Source organism: Macadamia integrifolia, chromosome 5 (genome assembly GCF_013358625.1).
Source record: "Macadamia integrifolia cultivar HAES 741 chromosome 5, SCU_Mint_v3, whole genome shotgun sequence".
Classification (NCBI taxonomy): domain Eukaryota; kingdom Viridiplantae; phylum Streptophyta; class Magnoliopsida; order Proteales; family Proteaceae; genus Macadamia; species Macadamia integrifolia.
This window is the reverse complement of record NC_056561.1, coordinates 24,993,624-25,013,381: the sequence shown is the minus strand read 5'-3', so window position 1 is coordinate 25,013,381 and position 19,758 is coordinate 24,993,624. Positions and strand designations below refer to the sequence as shown.

Genomic DNA, 19,758 nt, shown 5'->3' with positions numbered 1-19,758 from the left:
TGGATGAATAAATATATATAAACCCAAGGAGAGAAAAATATACAATGGGGGAAGGAGAAGGGGTGGGAGGCACAAAGCCAAGCAAGGGGGAATCACCCCGCCAGAAAAAGGGGAGCTACATCTGCTGGATACAATTCCTCAAGGTGGGAAGGAGAATGACTGAAGGGAGGTTCTAGGAAGTAACAATAAGTCTGTTCCTAGGGGAGTCAGGAATCAAGCGGCGTGGGAGAGCTGCAATTTTGGTGGAGACATTGAAGAAGATGGCCTTCCAAATCTTTTCAAAGAAGCAGGAGTTAGACGTCCATCCACGAAGATTCCTCTCCATCCAAAGGTGGTTGATGGTGGCACAAAAACAAACTTTCCAACGGTATCACAAATGGAGGGGCTGTGAAAGGTCATGTTAATCCAAAGCCATTCCTTGTTGAGAGGAAGGGCTCTTCTACTAGAGGGTCAGCAGTGAGAAAGAACTTTCCTCTAGATGGTGGAGGAGAAGGGGTAGGAGAAGAAAAAATGGTCAATATCTTCAGTTCCATTATAGCAGAGGCAACAAGCAGGGGGATCCAAAATGTGATGGTAGATGAGGAAGGACTGCGTCGAGAGGCAGTTGGTGAGAGCCCTCCAGGCTATGAAGCTGTGGCGGGGAATGTGGCCTTTGAACCAAAGAACTTTGTGCCAAGGGCTGGTATTGGCTTTAGTCCTAACAAGGTTAAAGGCAGAGGAAGAGCTAAACATCTTGGAAGGAGAAGGATTCCAGAGACTGGAATCCTCCCTCTCTCTGTGGTTAGAGGGAAGAGGAGGAAGAGAGGTCTAGATGCTAGCCAGTAAAAGGGGAAGGGGAGAAGGGGCCCATCCATCATTTAGAAGGACGGAGGAGACGGGGGCCATCCTATCCAATCCTGAGGAGTAGACATTCCTAGTGATGCAGATACGGCTGCCCTTACCTGGTTGGACCAGCATGATCGGCTTTGGAAGCCAATAGCCAAGAAGAACCGGTTCAGCCCAGGGTTTTGGTCCAACAAGGGTTGGAAATAAAATTAGTTGTTACTTAGTATTTTATTTCATGCCTTTTATTTTTCAGATTTGAATGTAGGAGTTAGATTTATTTCTTTTGCATCAGTTTCCTTTTATGGTTATTTCCTAGTTTAGGCTAGATACTATGCTAGTAGAAGTTTCTAATTTCATGTCTTTATTTTCTATATATTGGCTATAGTCGATGGATATATAGAGAATGATGAATTAATTATTTTGGTAAAGTTGTGGTTATGCTTGGTCGTGTGAATCTTCTCCCCCTCCCCTTTGTGTGATTTTCTCTTCTTCCCTAAGGCCCCCATCAATTTGGTATTAGAGCCGAAGGATCCCATTCCTTCCCCATCTTTCTTCTTCCTTTCTCCATTCTCTGTTTTGGTTCTACCATGACTGAGAACAAAAAAAAAAAAAAACAGACGAAGAAGACATAAGCAGAGAAGAAATGAATAAAAGAAGTTCAGAAAATAGAAGAAGAAGAAGAGCAGAAGAAGAAGTTCAGAAGAGAAGAGTGACGAGAAGAAGAAGAGAAAAGAGAGACAGACCTGCAACACCCCCTCACGAGCCAGATTCCTCAGTCAAGGATCTCTATAGCTGGTTTTCCGTCTCCAAGAAGGAGAAGGACTCCTCTGTCAGTAAACCTAAACCCACAATCTCCTTAAATCTTCCTTCTTTCTTTGAATTTTTGTGAACTTCCAGTAATACTCGTCCTTTTCTCTATTATCCCCCTTTTTCCTAAAATTGTCATTTCCAAGTATACCCCTGCACCCACACTGATATCCTTTAAGGATTGAAGTGAACTTTTAATTTATAATTTTGCCACCCCTGCCAAAAAAAAAGAAGAGTTATTTACCATTCTGCCCCTGCCCTTTAAGCCTCCAGTTATTTACTAGTATGCCATTATTCTTTGAGTGTTATTTTGTTAATTATCACCATAGTAGCCAATAGTGAAGTTCAACAGTTGAACTCTTACAAAGGAGAAACTGATACAAAAATTGATGCTCTCACTACCATGGTCACGTCCCTTAAGACAATGGTGGAATCTATGCAAGTTTCTATTGATCGTTTGGTAGCAGAAGATAAAGGAAAGAGTCCCATTTAATCTGGGATTATTCCAACATCACTCCACAGGATCCGTCAGTATCACTACAACCACCGCCACCACATCATACACCACCACCACCAGCTCCACCACCATATGGAACTGGTAGACACATAGTTGTCAAGGTGTCGCCAAGGCGTCGCCTAGGCGACGACTAGGAGTCCAGGCGGTTTGCCTGGGGCCTAGGCGACAACCGCCTTGTTGCACTGCATGTCGCCTTGTTTTTCGGCACTTATTTATGCCAAATATCATTCAAGTAAATGTTTTCATTTACTTAAGATATTATTCATAAATAAGCAAATACCCCCTATTTGAATCCGATAAAAATAGTTTAAAAATCAAATTCCAAAAGGATAAAAAGTCAACCCCCCAGTCAAAGAACAAAAACTGGATTTTGGTTATAGGGACGATTTTCAACTTTTAAATGCTAGGGTTTTTCTCAATTATGAAAATTTTATAAATTCTATCATGTTAAAACATTGCTAAAAACCAAAAGTTTGGTAAAAAAATATTTTGTTTTGATATTCATAAAATTATTTTGATTCAGGCGATTTTAATAGTATTCGCGCACTTAAAAATAAGTTTGACTGAAGCATAACTTTGTCATTGCAACTCAGATTTAAGTAATCTTAGACTTGTTAGAAAGCTGGTTTAATATTATAATTAATACAAAAAGTCTCATGTAAAAATAAAATCATTTGACCAGTCAAACTTATTATAGAATAAGAGCATTTCTCTAAATGTTGATTTTTTATAACTTAATATAACTTAATGCTAATTTTTTATAAATTTATGTGGCTAAATGTTGATTTTTAATGACTTGGATGTGGCTTAATCTTGATTTTTTATGATACAAGGTATATATAACTTACTAAATAATGTTAGAAAATAAGAAAAATAAAGAAAAAAACACTTGTTCGCCTCGTTCGCCGTAAGGCGGGCGCCTTCTCGCCTAAGCGCTTAGACAACCCTCCACTGCCTTGGTTCGCCTTGGCACCGTGACAACTATGGGTAGACATGATGATGGAGCAGAAAGAGTAGCAAAATTAGATGTCCTTGATTTTTATGGAGACAACAAACTGTACTTTGACGAGATTCATAGCTTAGATACATTCTTCAGATGGTACCGGTTGACTGAGGCTCGAAAGATCTATTTGTAGAGGCCAAACTAAAAGCCACGGCCCAAGTCTAGTGGATCAAGCAACAACAACAGAACCAAACCCTGAGGCCTTGGTTTAGTCACTACTTGGGCTGAAATGCATAAAGTCATGAACCGTAGATTCTTGCCTTCTGATTACAAGCAATGCATGTATCTCAGGTTTGCACAATTGAAACAGGAGAATTTAACTATTAAGGAATATGTTGCGAGATTTTATTATTTGGCCACTCGTTCTGATTTTGAGTGGGATGAAGAAGTATTGGTGGCACAATTTCGCAATGGTTTGCACCCTCAACTTATTGCTGCCCTTGCATCTAGTCGAATACTTACCATGGAAGACGCTGTGCAAGTAGCGTATCAGGTTGAGGAAAGTCTGAAACGCCCATGTAATTGGAGAAATTTTGCAGATACTTTTCCTCGAGGTACTAGTTCCATTCTGCAATAGACTTCTACCTAAGAAAGGTCATCTAGCAAACCACAAGCTAGTTCTACATCTATGGCCTATTCACGACCTAGTCGGTCGTATTTTCCACCTCCACATGTTTCTGAAATGTCATCTTCACAGCCTATTCGTCTATACTCACCCCCTCGGCGTGGTTCAGATAAACCTTCTGATTCTTCAAAATTTACAGTTCGGTGCTACTCATGCCATGGATTTGGACATATCAATGCTCAATGTCCTAGCCGTTTGGTTGCTTTTATTGATAAGGATTCTCCTATACCATATATTCTCGAAGAGCAAGTTGGTTTTGACACGATTGATTTAAAAGAAGAGCGTGCACCAGGTTAAGTAAATGACACTCTCAGTGATGAAGACCAACATCCTTTTTATGTCATTCGTCATGTGTTGACCACTCAGAAAGCCACTGACAATGAAGATTGGCACCGTAGTAATATTTTTCAGACTCATGTGGAGTGCAATGACCAGTTGTTAACCTTGGTCATTGATGGAGGTAGTTGCATTAATGTTGTTTCTGAAGATGCTGTTCGTGAGCTAGGATTGAAGACAGAGCCACATCTAAATCCCTACAAGGTTGCTTGGGTGAACAACACTAATCTTAAAATCACAGATAAGTGTTTGGTCACATATTTTATTAGTGGATTCAAGGATACAGTCAAATGTGACGTCCTCCCTCTGAAGGTGTGCCATATCCTTCTTGGTCGACCTTGGTTGTTTGACAAGAAAGTACAACATTGTGGCTATGCCAATACCTATGCTTTCACGCATGCTAACAAGACTATGAAGTTTCATCCTACTAAAGATCTCCTTGAAATTAAGCTCAAGAAGGTGGTGGGATTGTTCCTCATTCAGTGTATTCCTTCAGACGATCTCCTCAGTCCTTCTCCGTCGAGTTCTTTTCAGAGGAGGAGAGTTGATGCAGATACGGCTGCTCTTACTTGGTTGGACCAACATGACCGGCTTTGGAAGCCAAGAGCTAAGAAGAACCGGTCCAGCCCAGGGTTTTGGTCCAACAAGGGTTGGAAATAAAATTAGTTGTTACTTAGTATTTTATTTCATGCCTTTTATTTTCCAAATTTGAATGTAGGAGTTAGGATTTATTTCCTTTGCATTAGTTTCCTTTTATGGTTATTTCCTAGTTTATGCTGGATACTATGCTAGTAGAGTTTCTAATTTCATGTCTTTATTTTTTATGTATTGGCTGTAGTCGATAGACATGTAGAGAATGATGAATTAATTATTTTGGTAAAGTTGTGGTTATGCTTGGTCGTGTGAATCTTCTCCCCCTCCCCTTTGTGTGATTTTCCTTTCTTCCCTAAGGCCCCCATCACCTAGGATTGAGGAGATGAAGGAGGACTCCTGAAGGATGCCAGGGGGTCCAGCCAAAGAGAGGTAGAGGCACCGTTTCCAATGGAGTAGGTAATAGCCTCAAGTGCCAGAGGTCTAAGGCTGAGAATGCCGTGCCACACCCAAGAGGAGTCGGAGCCTGGAATTGTGGACCAAATGGAGTTCGATTTCAGGAGATAGGAGTTGACCCAAGAGACCCAAATGCTATTCTTTTTTGTGGTTATTCTCCAAATCAGCTTAAGGATACCCACCGAGTTCATGTCTTTGATATGCCTAAGACCAAGCCCTCCTTCGGTTTTTGGGAGATAGACTGAGCTCCAATTGGAGGTGCAGAGGAACTATGTGGAATCAGTTCCTTTCTAGAGGAAGGAGCTGATGAGGGTTTCAATATCTTTGATGGTAGGGGGAGGGAGGATAAAGATGCCCGACCAGTAAAGATACATTGATTAGAGCACAGATCTGGAGAGCTCAAGGTGACCCGCATAGGATAGCAGTTTGCTTTTCCATAGTTGGAGTCTCTTACGCAAGAGATCAAGAATTGGGGTGCAGTGGTGAGCCGAAAGCCTGGCGGGAATGAGGGGAAGGCTCAGGTATTTGACAGGGAGAGAGCCAAGGGAGGATCTCGTGATATCAAGAAGATGGGCTCTCAAAGTCTCGGAGATCCCATAGGTGAAAAGATGTGACTTTTGAAGATTAATGTTGAGACCCGAGAGACTTTCAAAAAGGTGGAGAGATGGAAGGGGAATCAGCTTTTGAAAAAATCATAAGATCATCCGCAAAAGCAAGATGGGTAAGGGAGATGGCTTTGCATTTGGGAATGGGCGAGATGATATGAAGATCAATGGAGGATTGGAGAGCCCTAGAAAGGACCTCCAGGCCAAGGGAGAAGAGGAAGGGGAGATCTCATGCCTGTTGTTATTTTTTAAATAAGGGTAAACTTGTTATTTTACCCTATTATGTGATAAACCCACTACTTTGATCTGATCGGCCTTCTTGTTGGACTCAGTGGAACACAGAACGCACTATCCATAGCAGGAGCAGCCATGCCTGAGTTCTGCTCTTCTGCCCCTGTCTCTTTCTCTTTTTGGTTCGTGTCATTGATGCGGCTGACCTTCTTGGAGTTGAAGGAGGGTTCGGGGGATGACGAGAAAGAACAGGTATTAGGAGTATAAAGGACAGTTTCCCTTCGATTGATCAGATTAGCTTTGGGGAGAATTTCTCTCCAGTGAGGGCCAAAGGGTTTTCGATTGCATCACCGATGGTCGTTCCTGGACTGAACGAATTAGACGCTTTGGATTGATTGAGGAGATGGTGAAAGCACAGAAGGAGAAGGCTAGAGACTTGCTGGAGAGTGTCATCGTTATCGATTATGCTATCCTGCCGTCGCCAACTGCTAACCTTTGAAATGAGCTTTTGTTGAGGTTGAGGTTGAGGTTGAGGCTGGGGTTTCATTTTTTCTTCTTGTCTAAAACCCTTCTCTTTTTCTGCTGTTTGGGGCTACTGTGAATCTGTGATATGGTTTTATTTGAAGTACTGGATGAACTTTTGTGGTCCTAAACTGGAAAATCTATGCTCTCAATAATACATGCGAGTGTCGGCAGTCTTAATTCATCTTTGAATAATATCGATTATATCGTCCTTATAATGTTGATTTACTATTTCTTTAGTTTTCAGACTTGTCTTGATTTTGAAATTTGAATGCTGATTGTATTGAGTGGGTAGGTTCGTAGTTTTATAGATGGGGTTTAAGCCATCTTTCTTATAGATTGAATTTTTTTCTTGATTTCTTCTTTGGTTGCCTTGTAATACTGTCTGGTACTACCGTGAAATTCTCATTGTGAAACTTTGTAGAGTCTGTATGCCACCCATAATTTAAATGGCTGCTCCTCCTCCGGTTCTCACCCTCAATGGTGGTGTTCTTCCTACAAAGCTCACCCTCAATGGCTCATCCTCCTTCAACATGCCCTTCAAAGTTGCCCCTCAATGGCTGCTGCATTCTCGTTTTAGGGTTCAAACAGAGTAAAAGAGGTCAAGAGGATGAGAAGTGGCTTTTTTATTCATATTTGGTTTTAGGGTCAAAAGAGTAATTTTCATTTCTAAACTAATGGTGTTAGACTTTAGGGGTACGTTTGGCATTTTTGGGAATTTAGGGTGGTATCTCATATAAGGTTTCAAAAGAGGGGTGGTACAAGATAATTTTTCTTTAATATATATGTATCAATGCAATTTGATATAATTATACTAGTCATGACCTAATGTGAGAAAACCAACATATAATAAACAAGGTATATGATATAAAAAAGTAATAAACTAAGAGCGTAATAACATCTAATAAAGAATTAAAAAAATCACTTTAATATAACACAAGTCAATAAAAATTCAGAAAAGAATCACTTTAATATAAAATAAAAAATAATAAAGCTATCAACCCAACAGAAAAAAAAAAGGTCTGCAATCACAAGGCAGGCCATGGTATCCAAGGCGACTCCTAGGCAACCAAGGTGGGTGGTGCCTTTCGTGCATCCATAAAGGCGACAGCATGCCTAGGGAACTGAAAAGTGTCTTGTCACCTTGACAACCATCATTGATATTATAATAATGTAAAATAAGAGAAAAAAGAGGATCTTAAACATGTAGTAGTTAGAGCCCACATAAGCATGTGTCATTTTAATGAGTTGGGAGGGGTGAAAGAGGAAAAACGAAAACTGAATGACCATAGAACTAGGAAAACTCATTCTTTTTATAGCGTTAATAGATAAGTAATTAAACCATGGTCCACCATTCTCCTTGGACTGAAAATATTGAGCACTTAAGTTGATTATCTTTCTTAACTATTTTAATTTGTTGTATATTATCTTGAGTCTGATGACTTACAAGGTTTTCTTCCTATTGATTGTTTATTTAGCTACTATAAATTGTGATACATTATGACTTTTTATAAGTCCATCCTAGTATTTTTTTAGGTCTATGAAGTATGATAAATGCATAAACTCTGCATTGAAGCTTATTCTTAAGCTGCAACATGTACTTGTTTTTTACGCTTGTATTTCATATTGATTGGTTCATTTGCCTGATTTTCTCCTTTCCCTAATGTGTATCAGTTCATTCATATGATGGTGCTGTTTGCTTTTAATTCATGTTATACTTCTGTGCAGGCTGTTCCACTCCAGTTCTTGTATGCTCTTCTTTCTTATCTTGGTGACTCAGTTACTTATGATAGCCCTTCATCGGGTCTCAAATCACCACTTGCTTCACACCCCTCTTCATGCTTCTCTGGTATTGATGCTCCCTCTGAAGGACTCATCAGATGGCAGTTGCGCCTTGAGTATTTTGCTTATGAAACATTGCAAGATCTAAGAATAGCTAAACTTTTTGAGATTATTGTGGATTATCCTGACAGGTAACTTTCTTTCTGTAGATTATTTTTTTCTGTCAATCATACTTTCGATTGCTTAGGTGCCTTTGCACATCTGTTTTTAGTGATACTGTTGTTTATAAGTTGATATGTTACATTAATAGTGCAAACACTTCCGTGAAGAGTTTGATAGTTTCTCTTTTGTCAAATGGATGCTTATCATTGCATAGTATCGATATGCAATAGAATATAAATTGGAAAATTTGGTTCGAGGACATTGGGTTGTTAACATTTCTGACACATGCTTTGATAACTCATTTTAGAGTTTCTAAGTCATGCAATAACAATAATATTTTGGTTCTTAGTATAATGGTGATAAACACTAAAATATGATGTCTCTTGTAGTTAACCGATTCTAAGGTGGAAAAACAAAATTACTTCTTCTGAAAATAGTAATTTCCCATCGTTGTTTGATGTTTTACAGAACTTGTGTTCAATGCGTAAGTCACTAATTAATAGTCAGAAAATCTTCTAACATTGTGATTCAATGCGGTTGGTTGGAGCTAATTAGGTCTATCCTCCAATCTTCTAACATTTAGTGGTCTGGCATCTTCGCCCTCTAAGCCACTATTAAGGTTATTGAGTCCCTCTTCTGCTCCTTCCTCTGGAAAGGTTTGGATACGACCAGATTCCTCCATCCCATCCTTTGGTCCTCTGCTTGCCTCCCAAAAGCCAATGTAGGACTTGGTCTTAGAAGGATTATTAAGGATGCCAATTCTGCTGGCATTCTTAAGCTTGTCTGGAAGCTTGCTTCCAAGCAGAACAATATTTGGGTCTCTTGGTCTACTCCCTTCTCCGCAAAGACTCCTTGTGGACAAACCCCAATCTCTCTGGGTGCCTCTTGGGTCTGGCGTAAAATCCTTCAGGCTAGACCTCTATCCATGGAGAACATCCATTATAAGATCGGTAATGGTCTCTCCACTTCCCTTTGGCTTGACAACTGGCATCCCAATGGTGTTCTTCTCTTAAAAGTGGGGCATAGATTTGTTTACTCCACTGGTCTTGCCAAAGACACATTTGTTTTCTCCATTATATCTAATGATGCTTGGTCTCCTCCCTTCGTCCCCACCTCCTTGCTTCTATTTGGTCCTCCCTCCCCTCCCTTCCCACCTCTAGTAGGGAGGACAAAGTCATCTGAATTCTGGAACCCTTATCCTCGGCCTGACACCTTGTGAGAACCCATGGCAACACATCTCCTGGGCACAAAATTACCTTGTTTAGATTCCACATCCCTCGCCATAGTTTCACTATTTGGAGAGCACTCTCCAATTGGCTGCGCACCCAATCCTTATTCATCGCCACATTCCTGTCTCCCCTGCTTGCTTTCTCTGCTGGAATGGCTCCGAAGATATCAACCATCTCTTTTTAGACTGCTCCTTTTCCTCCTCCATCTGGAGAAGAGTCCTAGCCTGTTGCTGGCCATCCAGGAGAGCCCCCCTCCCCCTCTCTAGAAAATGGATTTGGATTGACATGACCTTTCCTGGGAAGTCCATCTGTGATATTGCTGGGAAACTTGCTTTCGGAGCGGCTATTAACCATATTTGGATGGAGCGCAACCTCCGTTGATGGTCCTCCAACTCTCGGTCTTTTGACAAGATTTGGAATGCCATCTACTTTGGGGTCTCCTCCAAGCTCTGCCTCATCCCTGCCCACCCTGTTGTAAGCTCCCCTAGGAGCAATCTCATTGTTTCTTCTTGGGGTTTTCCCTCTTCTATTTGATTTCTCCCTCCCCCCGGCCCTCCTTGCTTGGTTTTAGCATCTTTTGATGGGTTTGTTTTTCTTTCCCCTCGGGGCTTTATATCCCCCCCTTTTCTTTTCTCATCCTTAGTTATGAATGTCTTATTCCCACCCCACACCCCCACCCCTCCCCCCACCCAAAAAAAAAAAAAAAAAAAAAAAAAAAAAGTCAGAAAAGCCTTGGAGTCTGAACTAATTCTTTCTCTTCCCTTTTCTGTGTTCAAGTGATGTTCGGCTTGAATTTGTATGATAGTTTAATTGATATATTTTTTGAAATCTGAATCTATCTTAGGCAGGTAAACTTCTATATGGAAAACATTAGTGGATTTAACAAACTTGATGTGCAAATTACCTTCAACCCCTCTCTACAAATTTAATTTATTACTATGGCTTTTGCAGCTCTCCTGCAATTGAAGACTTGAAGCAGTGCCTAGAGTATACTGGGCAACACTCAAAGCTTGTTGATTCTTTTATTTCTGCACTGAGATATCGCTTGCTTACTGCTGGTGCTTCGACCAATGACATACTGCACCAATATGTTTCAACTATCAAAGCACTCCGGACAATAGATCCAACTGGTGTTTTCCTTGAAGCAGTAGGTGAACCAATAAGAGAGTATTTACGGGGAAGAAAAGATACCATCAAATGCATTGTGACTATGCTAACAGATGGGACTGGAGCAAATCCAAATGGGAGTGGAAATACTGGGGATAGCCTCCTTGAAGAGTTGAATAGAGATGAAGAAAATCAAGAAAATGATGGTTGTGATGATGATTTCAACACTGATGACAAGCAAGCCTGGATCAATTCTGAACGGTATGTTTAAATCTCTGTTGCTGTTATTGAAATAATTTACTTTGATTTTGGTTATGAGGCTATTCCTCAATTGATCATATGGCATGAATTCCGCCCCCACCCACATTGTTTCTCATGAATGAATAAAGAATGCGGACTACGGTATTTTGAAGGTGGACATTTTCTTACAATGGTCATTTCCTTATCTTCAGCTGGGAACCTGATCCAGTGGAGGCAGATCCATTAAAGGGTAGTAGGAATAGAAGGAAGATTGACATGCTTGGAATGATAGTTGGCATAATTGGCTCAAAGGACCAGCTAGTTAATGAATATCGTGTTATGCTGGCTGAAAAGCTTCTTAACAAAACTGATTACGACATAGAGTCGGAAATTCGTATTTTGGAACTACTCAAGGTATGTTCACTGTCTATTTGATATTAGCAGGGTCTCTATTGATTTTATCAGGATGACCTTCAGTTGACCGTGCATTTATTTTGATGTTTAGTTTGATACTTCTGATTTTTGGACTCATATAGTTTGACATTTGTGGTTCTCTTATCATTTTTCAGATACACTTTGGAGAGAGCAGCATGCAAAGATGTGAAATTATGCTGAATGATGTGATTGACTCAAAAAGGACAAACACCAATATAAAAGCAACCATAACACAGCCATCACAGAGAGGTAATATCTATCATTTCTTTCTTCTCCCCCCACAGCTTCTTTCTTGTATGTGCATGTCTTCCATTGCTCAGCTTCTCAGCCAGTTGTTAGGGATTCTATTCAGAATTCAGATCAGCTTCTGGATATAGAAGAAGGCATGTTTACTATATATCTCCTTCCTTGGCCAGTATAATCTCATCGAATCAATCTATATGTTGTCAGGTGTCGAGCAAGTAGAAACTGGGGTTTCTCTTGATCTTCTTGATGCTACAATCATATCATCAAACTTTTGGCCACCAATTCAGGTATTGACAACATAATTTAGAATCATTAGTTTCAATAATTATTCATCACTTTTGAAATATTAGGTCTCTAGACATCTTCAAATGTTGAGCCTTTTAAGCATATCTAAGATGATGGCGCATATATCTACCAAAAATAAAAAGAAAAGATGATGTCAGATTTATGGGCATTTTTCATTATCACTGAGAATTTTGGATGACCCATTTTTCCCTCATCAAGGAAAATCTCATCTATTGCTGATATTGGTGTTAAGGAGCTGCAGAAGATGATGCATGGACTATTTAACTGGAAAACTTTCCTTTCACTGTAAATTATATATGGAAACAAACAGAGCCAAAGTTGTGCTTGGGAAATCAATAAACTTTCTTCTCTTAATAAATTTTCATGTTGCTGATGCATATCAGGAGAAAAAAAATGAAAAAAGAAAAGGGACAAACTCAAGATCAATGTGGCACATTCACTATGATTGAATTCAGCAACTCTCAATCTTGAGAAGCTCACTTGCATTCGTCACTTATTTTACAAAGGAAGACCAACATTCTTTCTCAAAAGATTGACTAGAAGTTCTATTCCAACTAGAAATTCTATTCCAAAGAATTGAACTGTGGGAAAAAGCTACTTCAAATATAGTTTAGACATAATCATGCTTTTGAACTTAAATAATAATATTTGTCAATCCCAGGTGCCACTGGGGGGGGGTGAATCAATGGTTCCAACAATTTTCTTGTCGTCTTGAACTAACAACCCAATACGTGAACTTTCACTTTTTATATTTTTGATTGGTTGGGTTAAACATGTAATTACCAATCACACAAACAACGATATGTCCACCTCACACCACAATGTGGCTAGGTCTACCAGACAGTGTTCCACCATTATGCACAATACACTTCAAATATATGTTGAAATAAATGTGAGACAATAACACTAGATATATGTGGTTTGGCCAAATTGCCTACATCCACGGAGGAATAACCGTATAGGGTTTCATATTTCCTCAATACGCAACTTGGGAACACCAATACCTGCTTTGATTCGTGCTGCAACACGAATGAGGGCAGCAACCCCAATCCTTAGACAAGTACCCACTTGCTAGGTTTACAAAATTTAAATATAAATATTCAAATGCCACCCATTACATCAACTCTAGGTTTCTCAATAGGAAACAACAACCTAGAATAAAAAATAGGGATTTGAATTGTGTATTACCTCTCCCTGAGTAATACCGCGATCACTTTGCTGTTTAGAGTCTTTGACACAGCATGCACGCACTCCAATGCTCAAACCAACTTCATAACTTGAATCTCCTTAGTTTTTCGTGCACAATGCTCTATGTAGGTAAAAAGTTTGAGGTTTCTTTATACATGGAAGTAGTGCTAGTTTTCTAGAGCGCACAGCAAAAATCGGCTCATCAATCGGAATCTGGATGGCCAAGATATGGCCTTCCAAAGTTAGACCGTTCGAATAGGCAAGTGGAGGGGCAACTCCGTAAATAAAAAATCTTCTCTTGTTTCGTATAACGAGTCCATATATGCGCCTGATGATGTCACGCTGACGTTTACGTGATTTACTGAAAGTTTCTTGCTTCAAACGAATGAAGAAAATATTCTAAGGAACATTCTTCTCTCAACCAACCAGATTACCTGAAAGGGTATCTAGCTTATAACTCCATCTTATGTCCAAATTGACCTAAACAAATTGCAAAATGACCTCTGTGACCTGAAGAATATGAATTTAATTGTTTCTACAGGAAACAATGGACAGATATCATCCCAAAGTTGACCAACCTTCTTCAATCCTCTCTCAGTTTGATTCTTTTCTGTGCAGCCGTACGGGAATCACCATGACTTCTTCGTCTGAACTTAGAATGATGCGATTTAACTTGCGTTGGAACTACGACTCAATGATCTTCATTTTTGACGATAGAGATCACCGCCGAGATCTGCCATTAAGCCTTCTAAAACTAGCTTTAAAGTGGACCCCACTGCATGATCCTATGAAATCGCAACTTTTGATGTACAAGGCCTTCACCTGCTGCTTCGTGCCTTTGCCAAATGCTGTGTAAACACATAATACACTGTAAAAAAGTGTTTCACATATCCGGGTGCCTTTGTAACCATGCAGAATGCCCTTGGCACACTATATATGACCATTTGACCACTTCGGCGCTTCCAAATCACTACTAGCTACTCCTCAACACCAGTATGACCGAATATGTTGCCAACAATGACAAATCAACCTCAAAATCTTCTAGTTGCCCAACAGTAGTTATATCTCCTACTTGAAAACTCAAAAGTTTTATTTTGAAACAAATTAAAGTAATTTAACTGTCATGAATTTGGGGAAGAAGAAACCATTCACTGTCCATTTTTATATTTGTCCAGAAAAAAATAAACATTTTTAGACAAGCAAATAATTTTCATTAAGCAAAAACAAGATTACAAACTGTAGTGAAACACATGTCAGAATCATACTTTACAAAATTACATAAATACTCAATAAAAACCTGAGGGTAAACAATGATTTCCGTAGATTCAGTAGCCACGATGCAATGTTATCCGCTGGTTGGTTTTGCTCCTTCCAAACATGCTGAAGCTCATATCAATGAAGTTTCTCAAGTAAGTGCAGGGTTGAGCTACAAATGTTATCATCCATATTTGCATGTCTTACCTATTCCATCTTTCTGCTCAAATGTAGACTACTAGTGAGTTCCCAGTAGGTTTCACCATGCAGTAAATTACAGAAGTTAACTCTCTTAAAGTGCATTTATAAGCTGTTTCCTCGGAAGTTCATCCATTTGTTTGAAAATGTCTTCATAACTCTTCTGTATTTGGAATCTCGTTGCACAGTTTATGACTGTCTATTGAACTAAAGAATTGAATGTAGTGTCTTGACCTGCCTGTTTTGCTTGTCATTGAATTTTCATCTGATCTTCCTTCCAATATTGTTGTTGAAAAAAATTTTAATTATTGATTGGCCAAGAAGTCTATTTTTCATTATAAATGACCTTGAAGAGAAATGGCAGGAAGAATCCCTTAACATACCTGGGCCTGTGGACCAACTTCTATCTGATTATGCAAGAAGGTTTAATGAAATCAAGACACCTCGCAAGCTGCTGTGGAAGAAAAATCTCGGTACCATTAAGGTTAGATGGTTGTACATGTTGTAAGATATCATTCAATGTCGATTGTTATTTATTAACAAAATTGTTATTAGGAAACGTGTCAGGGAAGAAGAAAGGCTTCTGAGGATAATCTCATTGAATAAATAGAAGTCCAGGATTAGGCTTACTGTATATTTTGTTCTTTCCTATCTTAAGTTGACTGAAACTATATTATTAATTTAGTTAAAGATTTCATGTGATGGCCATGTTCCACAGGGTCTTCTCCTTTTCTGCTGAAGTTTCTGGATCTGAATACATTGGAATAAGTGTCTACCCCTTCATTCCCTCTTCATCCTCTTATTTGACAGCCTTAGTATTTTTTCTGTTTCAGCTGGAGTTGCAATTAGTTAAAGATGTCATGTGATGGCCATGTTCTATAGGGTCTTCTCCTTGTCTGCTGAAGTTTCTGGATCTGAATACATGGGAATAAGTGTCTACCCCCATCCTTCCCTCTTCATCTTCTTATTTGACAGCCTTAGTATTTTTTCTGTTTCAGCTGGAGTTGCAATTCGATGATCGGGCAGTTCAGTTCACAGTGACTCCAATTCTTGCAGCAATAATCATGCAATTTCAAGAACAAACAACGTAAATTGCAGTAGACATTTTTGGTTTTTAATTTTGTATTCATGTTATAACATTATTTGTATTATCTACTTTCAGTTGGAGCTCTAAGAACCTTGCAGCTGTTATTGGGGTACCTGTGGACATACTTAATCGGAGGATAAACTTCTGGATAAGCAAAGTACGTTATAGTTGTTTTTGACAAGGAATAATTGTTTGCAAATTCGTTTTTCACAGTCAATGGAATTGCTTTCATTTTTCTTAGTACACTGCTCTGTATTTAGAGACTCCTGTCTCAAACTGATTGTTAAGCTTGGAAATACTGTAAATCCAAACAGTTTTTTCCCTTTTGTTTGTGTTCTGTTCTTTGAAGAAAAATAAATTATTAACAGAAAATAAGGGGTGAAGGGCTCCACTAGAACAAAAACAGAAGGTCCCCTAGTTGGCAAAAGAGATCCAAATAGACCAAAAGGCAAAGAAGAATCCCTTCAGTTGAAGGGATAATCTATATATATATATATATTGACAATGATCATGAAAAATGCTTTATTTTAGGGGGAGAAATCTATAATATTCTCATTTTTAGCATTGTGGCTTGAAGTTATGGTTCAAGCTATAGCGTCACACAATGCGTTTCGCCTTTGGGTAATTGTTCTTATTTGTCTCTTTATTGTTTGGATGATACAGATTCTACTTCTTTCTTTCCTCTCCATCTTCTCTTTCGATTTTTTTTTCCCCTTTCAAAGCAATGGTTTGAACAGCTCAAGCATTGCTTAAAGTTTTCTCACATTTCAAATAAGGTTGTTATATCGGGCATTAGATTATTGCACAAGTTGGTAATTTTTGCTTTCTGGTTTTTGGTTTGGTTCGCAGGGAATCCTTGCAGAATCAGGGGTTGCAGAGTCTGATGACCACATATTTACCCTTGTGGATGGAGTGGTTGATTCAAATAAAAATGGCATTAACAATGGGGCCTGTGAGGAGGTGCTACTGGGCGATGAGGAGGGAGAGAGATCTGTGGCCTCTGTTGAGGAGCAACTACTGAAAGAGATGACTGTATATGAGGTTTGTGCCAAACATCATGTCCTTTTAAAGAAAACAAAGATAATGTTGCAGCAGAATCATGTCGCCTTTCTCTTTGATGACATTCTATATACACTATGTTAATGTGGAGAGGGACAATCTTGGTTTCTCTCTGCTGCATAAGCATGATTATAGGCCTTTCACTACATTCTGTGGCTCTACGAGTCCCTTGGACTCCATCCTATTTTGAATATTAAGTGAAGTCTGAGTTGAAGTCTTAGTAGGCATTGAGAGTCAAGAGGTGTTGGCCGTTGGGACATCCAAGAGCTATCTTTTGTTATTGTTTTGGCTTTGGCTTATTTAAGTTTTCTTTTTTGCGTTCAGTTGGTGCTCGAGGGCCAAACCTAATTGCTGGTTTGCTATTGTGGATGCTATCATCTGATTCATCTCCCCTATCTACCACACAAATCTGTCCCTTCCATCCTGTCATATCCTCTCTTCAAATTTGTCTCCCCTTCTCCTAATATGTCTTTCATTCCCCCTCCCTCCCCCTTGTCTCGCTCTCTTTCATACCCTAGTTTGGGGGGTGGGGGCGAGAGTGGGAGCGTTCCAATCTCTTGGTACTGCTCTTTCACTTTTTTTGGAGCGCCAGTTTTAGGCAGGTTCAATACAAATCTGTCATAAAATGGGGTGGGAACTTTACCCTCTCTTGATGGTTTTGGGTGCTTAGGTAGATCATTGGAATCATCTCGTATGTCCCTGAAATTCTATTGTGTTGGAACTTCCATTTGATAGCACTTAAAAGGAAAATCAATTATTGCTAGTCAGTGCTGGCACTCTTTTGCTCAGCTTTGCTAGTTGTATTGTATGGAAGTAGAAACTGTTGATAAGTTGGGCCCATTTGGGGAGATCATTGGCCATCGTGCATCAATCCTAATATTTAGCTATATATTTGTTTGGATGATATATGTTATGCTAACATTGTCAGCACTTATTCTATTTCTGCAACCTGGTTGTCAGATACTTAAATGCTGGGTTATAGAGAAAGGCTCTTCTCAAATAACCCTATCACTTGGTCTTTTTGTTGGAAAATGGAGTACCTACCTTGGGCAAGTGACAAAGTTTCAAGCTGCAATGCAAATGTTTTTAACTGATTTGGTTCTGCATGCAGAAATTTATAATGGGGATGCTTACTAATTTTGGCAGCATGGGATTGGATCGGATCCATAATACTTTAAAGGTAACAGAACCTCAATCTCTATGATCCCCTTTGGGATGGATGTGACTGAGTAATTCTTATTAATGGAAAATGTTGTTCAGATGTTCTGTGTTGCCGATCCTCCGTATGACAAGTCACTCCAACAGCTGCAAAACTTCTTATCCGGTCTTGTATCAGAGGAAAAGCTTGAACTACGAGATGGCATGTACTTTCTGAAGAAACAGTAACAGAGAGAAGGTTGCAATACTGTAAGCTACGGATTCAGTAAATGACCTGATTTTGTTTCTCAATGCATTGTAAAATTGCTTAGAATGTCTTCTATAATTAGGTTGATTACAAAGTACTTTCCTGTCTGATTTGGTTTGGCCAGATTACACTGAGCAGTGGAGACTAAAGAAATTTCGAAGGCTGGGATTTCAGGTCCATTGATAAGATTTGGTTCTTGGTTTTGAATTTTTTTTTTCCCTTTTATTTTTAACTTAATTGAACCTTCTCTGTCAGGTTTTGGAAGAAGTGCTTCAGTCTCTTTGATTTGAGATCTGAGATATCAGGTATTATCTCTGACTTTATCCCTATATTCTGGTAGGGATAGTTATCCGTCAAAGATCAATCTCTCCCTCCACCCTCCCAACCTTCCTTTTATTTTTCCCTGACTGGTGCTTTACTTGTTGGATCCTGGTTGTGCAGGTTGCTTATGCTTCTATGGCTTTTGAATTCAGTGATCATTGATGTGGAAAGCAGGGGCATTTTGTAGGAAGTTGGCTTAATTCTTAGCTGCTGCATGCCATCATAATTCATTTTACTTCAATCCTTAGGGCTCCATCTGGTTTGATGTCAGGTGGTGTTGAGTAATATTTTATAAGGAAAAAACCAATAGCATAACAGAAATAGTTATAATATTGTAGATAATAAATTGTTGTAAAGTAAAATGTCTCCTTTGCTATATTTAGTGAATATAATAATTTGTATACAAATTTAAGTTAGTTGCTATATTTACTGAAATTTTGAGCTATTTTACAGTCTTTGGTATTAGTTATAAGGTTTTGATTTTGCTTCACATAACATTTTTCTGTGTTATACGATACAAAATTGCACATCCGAGAAGACCAAGCTTTAATACCGAGTCTTGTTTGGGTTGGAGGATCCTTCAAATCATGAATGTGCTTGGTGGAAACAAGAAAAAGAGGTGGGGAGGGGGCAGGAGTAAAGTTTCCATTTTTTTGGATTGATTTGATAATTACAAAAATTTCACTTTAGTATTGATTTGATTTCATTTTCCTTCCCTTTATTTCCTTTAATTTGTAAGACAATTAGAAGAGGAGAGAAAGATATACGTGGACTCACCCTTCTAGCGGGGATTGAGTTATTGTACTTGATTGAGTAGAATACTCTACCAGGGTCGTTACAGTTGTGTAGTGTAAGTTTTTTCGTTCAAACCAAACAATAAATATGATCTGATCATAAGATCGATGAACGAAAATAACTGATTACAAGAAAAACTTTAACCGACCAGTGCTAGAAGTGATAACATCCTATCAACGGGCCAGAAGCCTTTCAAAGGGGACATGCCTCACATCACAACATGTCATTATTCTATTACAATGCTTTTATCAGGTTTTCCCATGCACCCCCTATGTGTCCACTTGTGGCATTAGCCCCAACTCCTTCAAATGCATGCCCGGCAAATTGGGACATTAGCTAGGATTTTTCTTTTTTTAAGCATTATAATTCGAGTAATATTTTCTGTGAAGTTGTGTTTTGGCTAAACAAACTCGAATCAATTATTTT

The 19,758-nt window shown here is 39.0% G+C and overlaps 1 protein-coding gene across 5 annotated transcripts in view; it reads left to right on the top strand.

The window, feature by feature from the left end:
- The window catches only part of LOC122079340 (anaphase-promoting complex subunit 2), a 34,660-nt gene extending 15,678 nt beyond the window's left edge, over window positions 1–18,982 (top strand). The window contains exons 6-19 of one of the 5 annotated variants that reach the window (XM_042645727.1): window positions 8,247–8,491; window positions 10,643–11,059; window positions 11,251–11,452; window positions 11,608–11,722; window positions 11,924–12,006; window positions 15,030–15,149; window positions 15,664–15,752; window positions 15,828–15,909; window positions 16,602–16,793; window positions 17,923–17,991; window positions 18,072–18,207; window positions 18,341–18,390; window positions 18,472–18,521; window positions 18,658–18,982. In XM_042645727.1, the coding sequence (XP_042501661.1) occupies window positions 8,247–8,491; window positions 10,643–11,059; window positions 11,251–11,452; window positions 11,608–11,722; window positions 11,924–12,006; window positions 15,030–15,149; window positions 15,664–15,752; window positions 15,828–15,909; window positions 16,602–16,793; window positions 17,923–17,991; window positions 18,072–18,197 (1,740 nt within the window). In that variant the 3' untranslated portion in view covers window positions 18,198–18,207; window positions 18,341–18,390; window positions 18,472–18,521; window positions 18,658–18,982. Of the gene's footprint in view, window positions 1–8,246; window positions 8,492–10,642; window positions 11,060–11,250; window positions 11,453–11,607; window positions 11,723–11,923; window positions 12,007–15,029; window positions 15,150–15,498; window positions 15,753–15,827; window positions 15,910–16,601; window positions 16,794–17,922; window positions 17,992–18,071; window positions 18,219–18,340; window positions 18,391–18,471; window positions 18,553–18,657 lie in introns of those variants that run through there. The other 4 variants (XM_042645726.1, XM_042645725.1, XM_042645724.1 and 1 more) reach the window with 4 other exon arrangements.
- The last annotated feature ends 776 nt before the right edge of the window (window positions 18,983–19,758 follow it).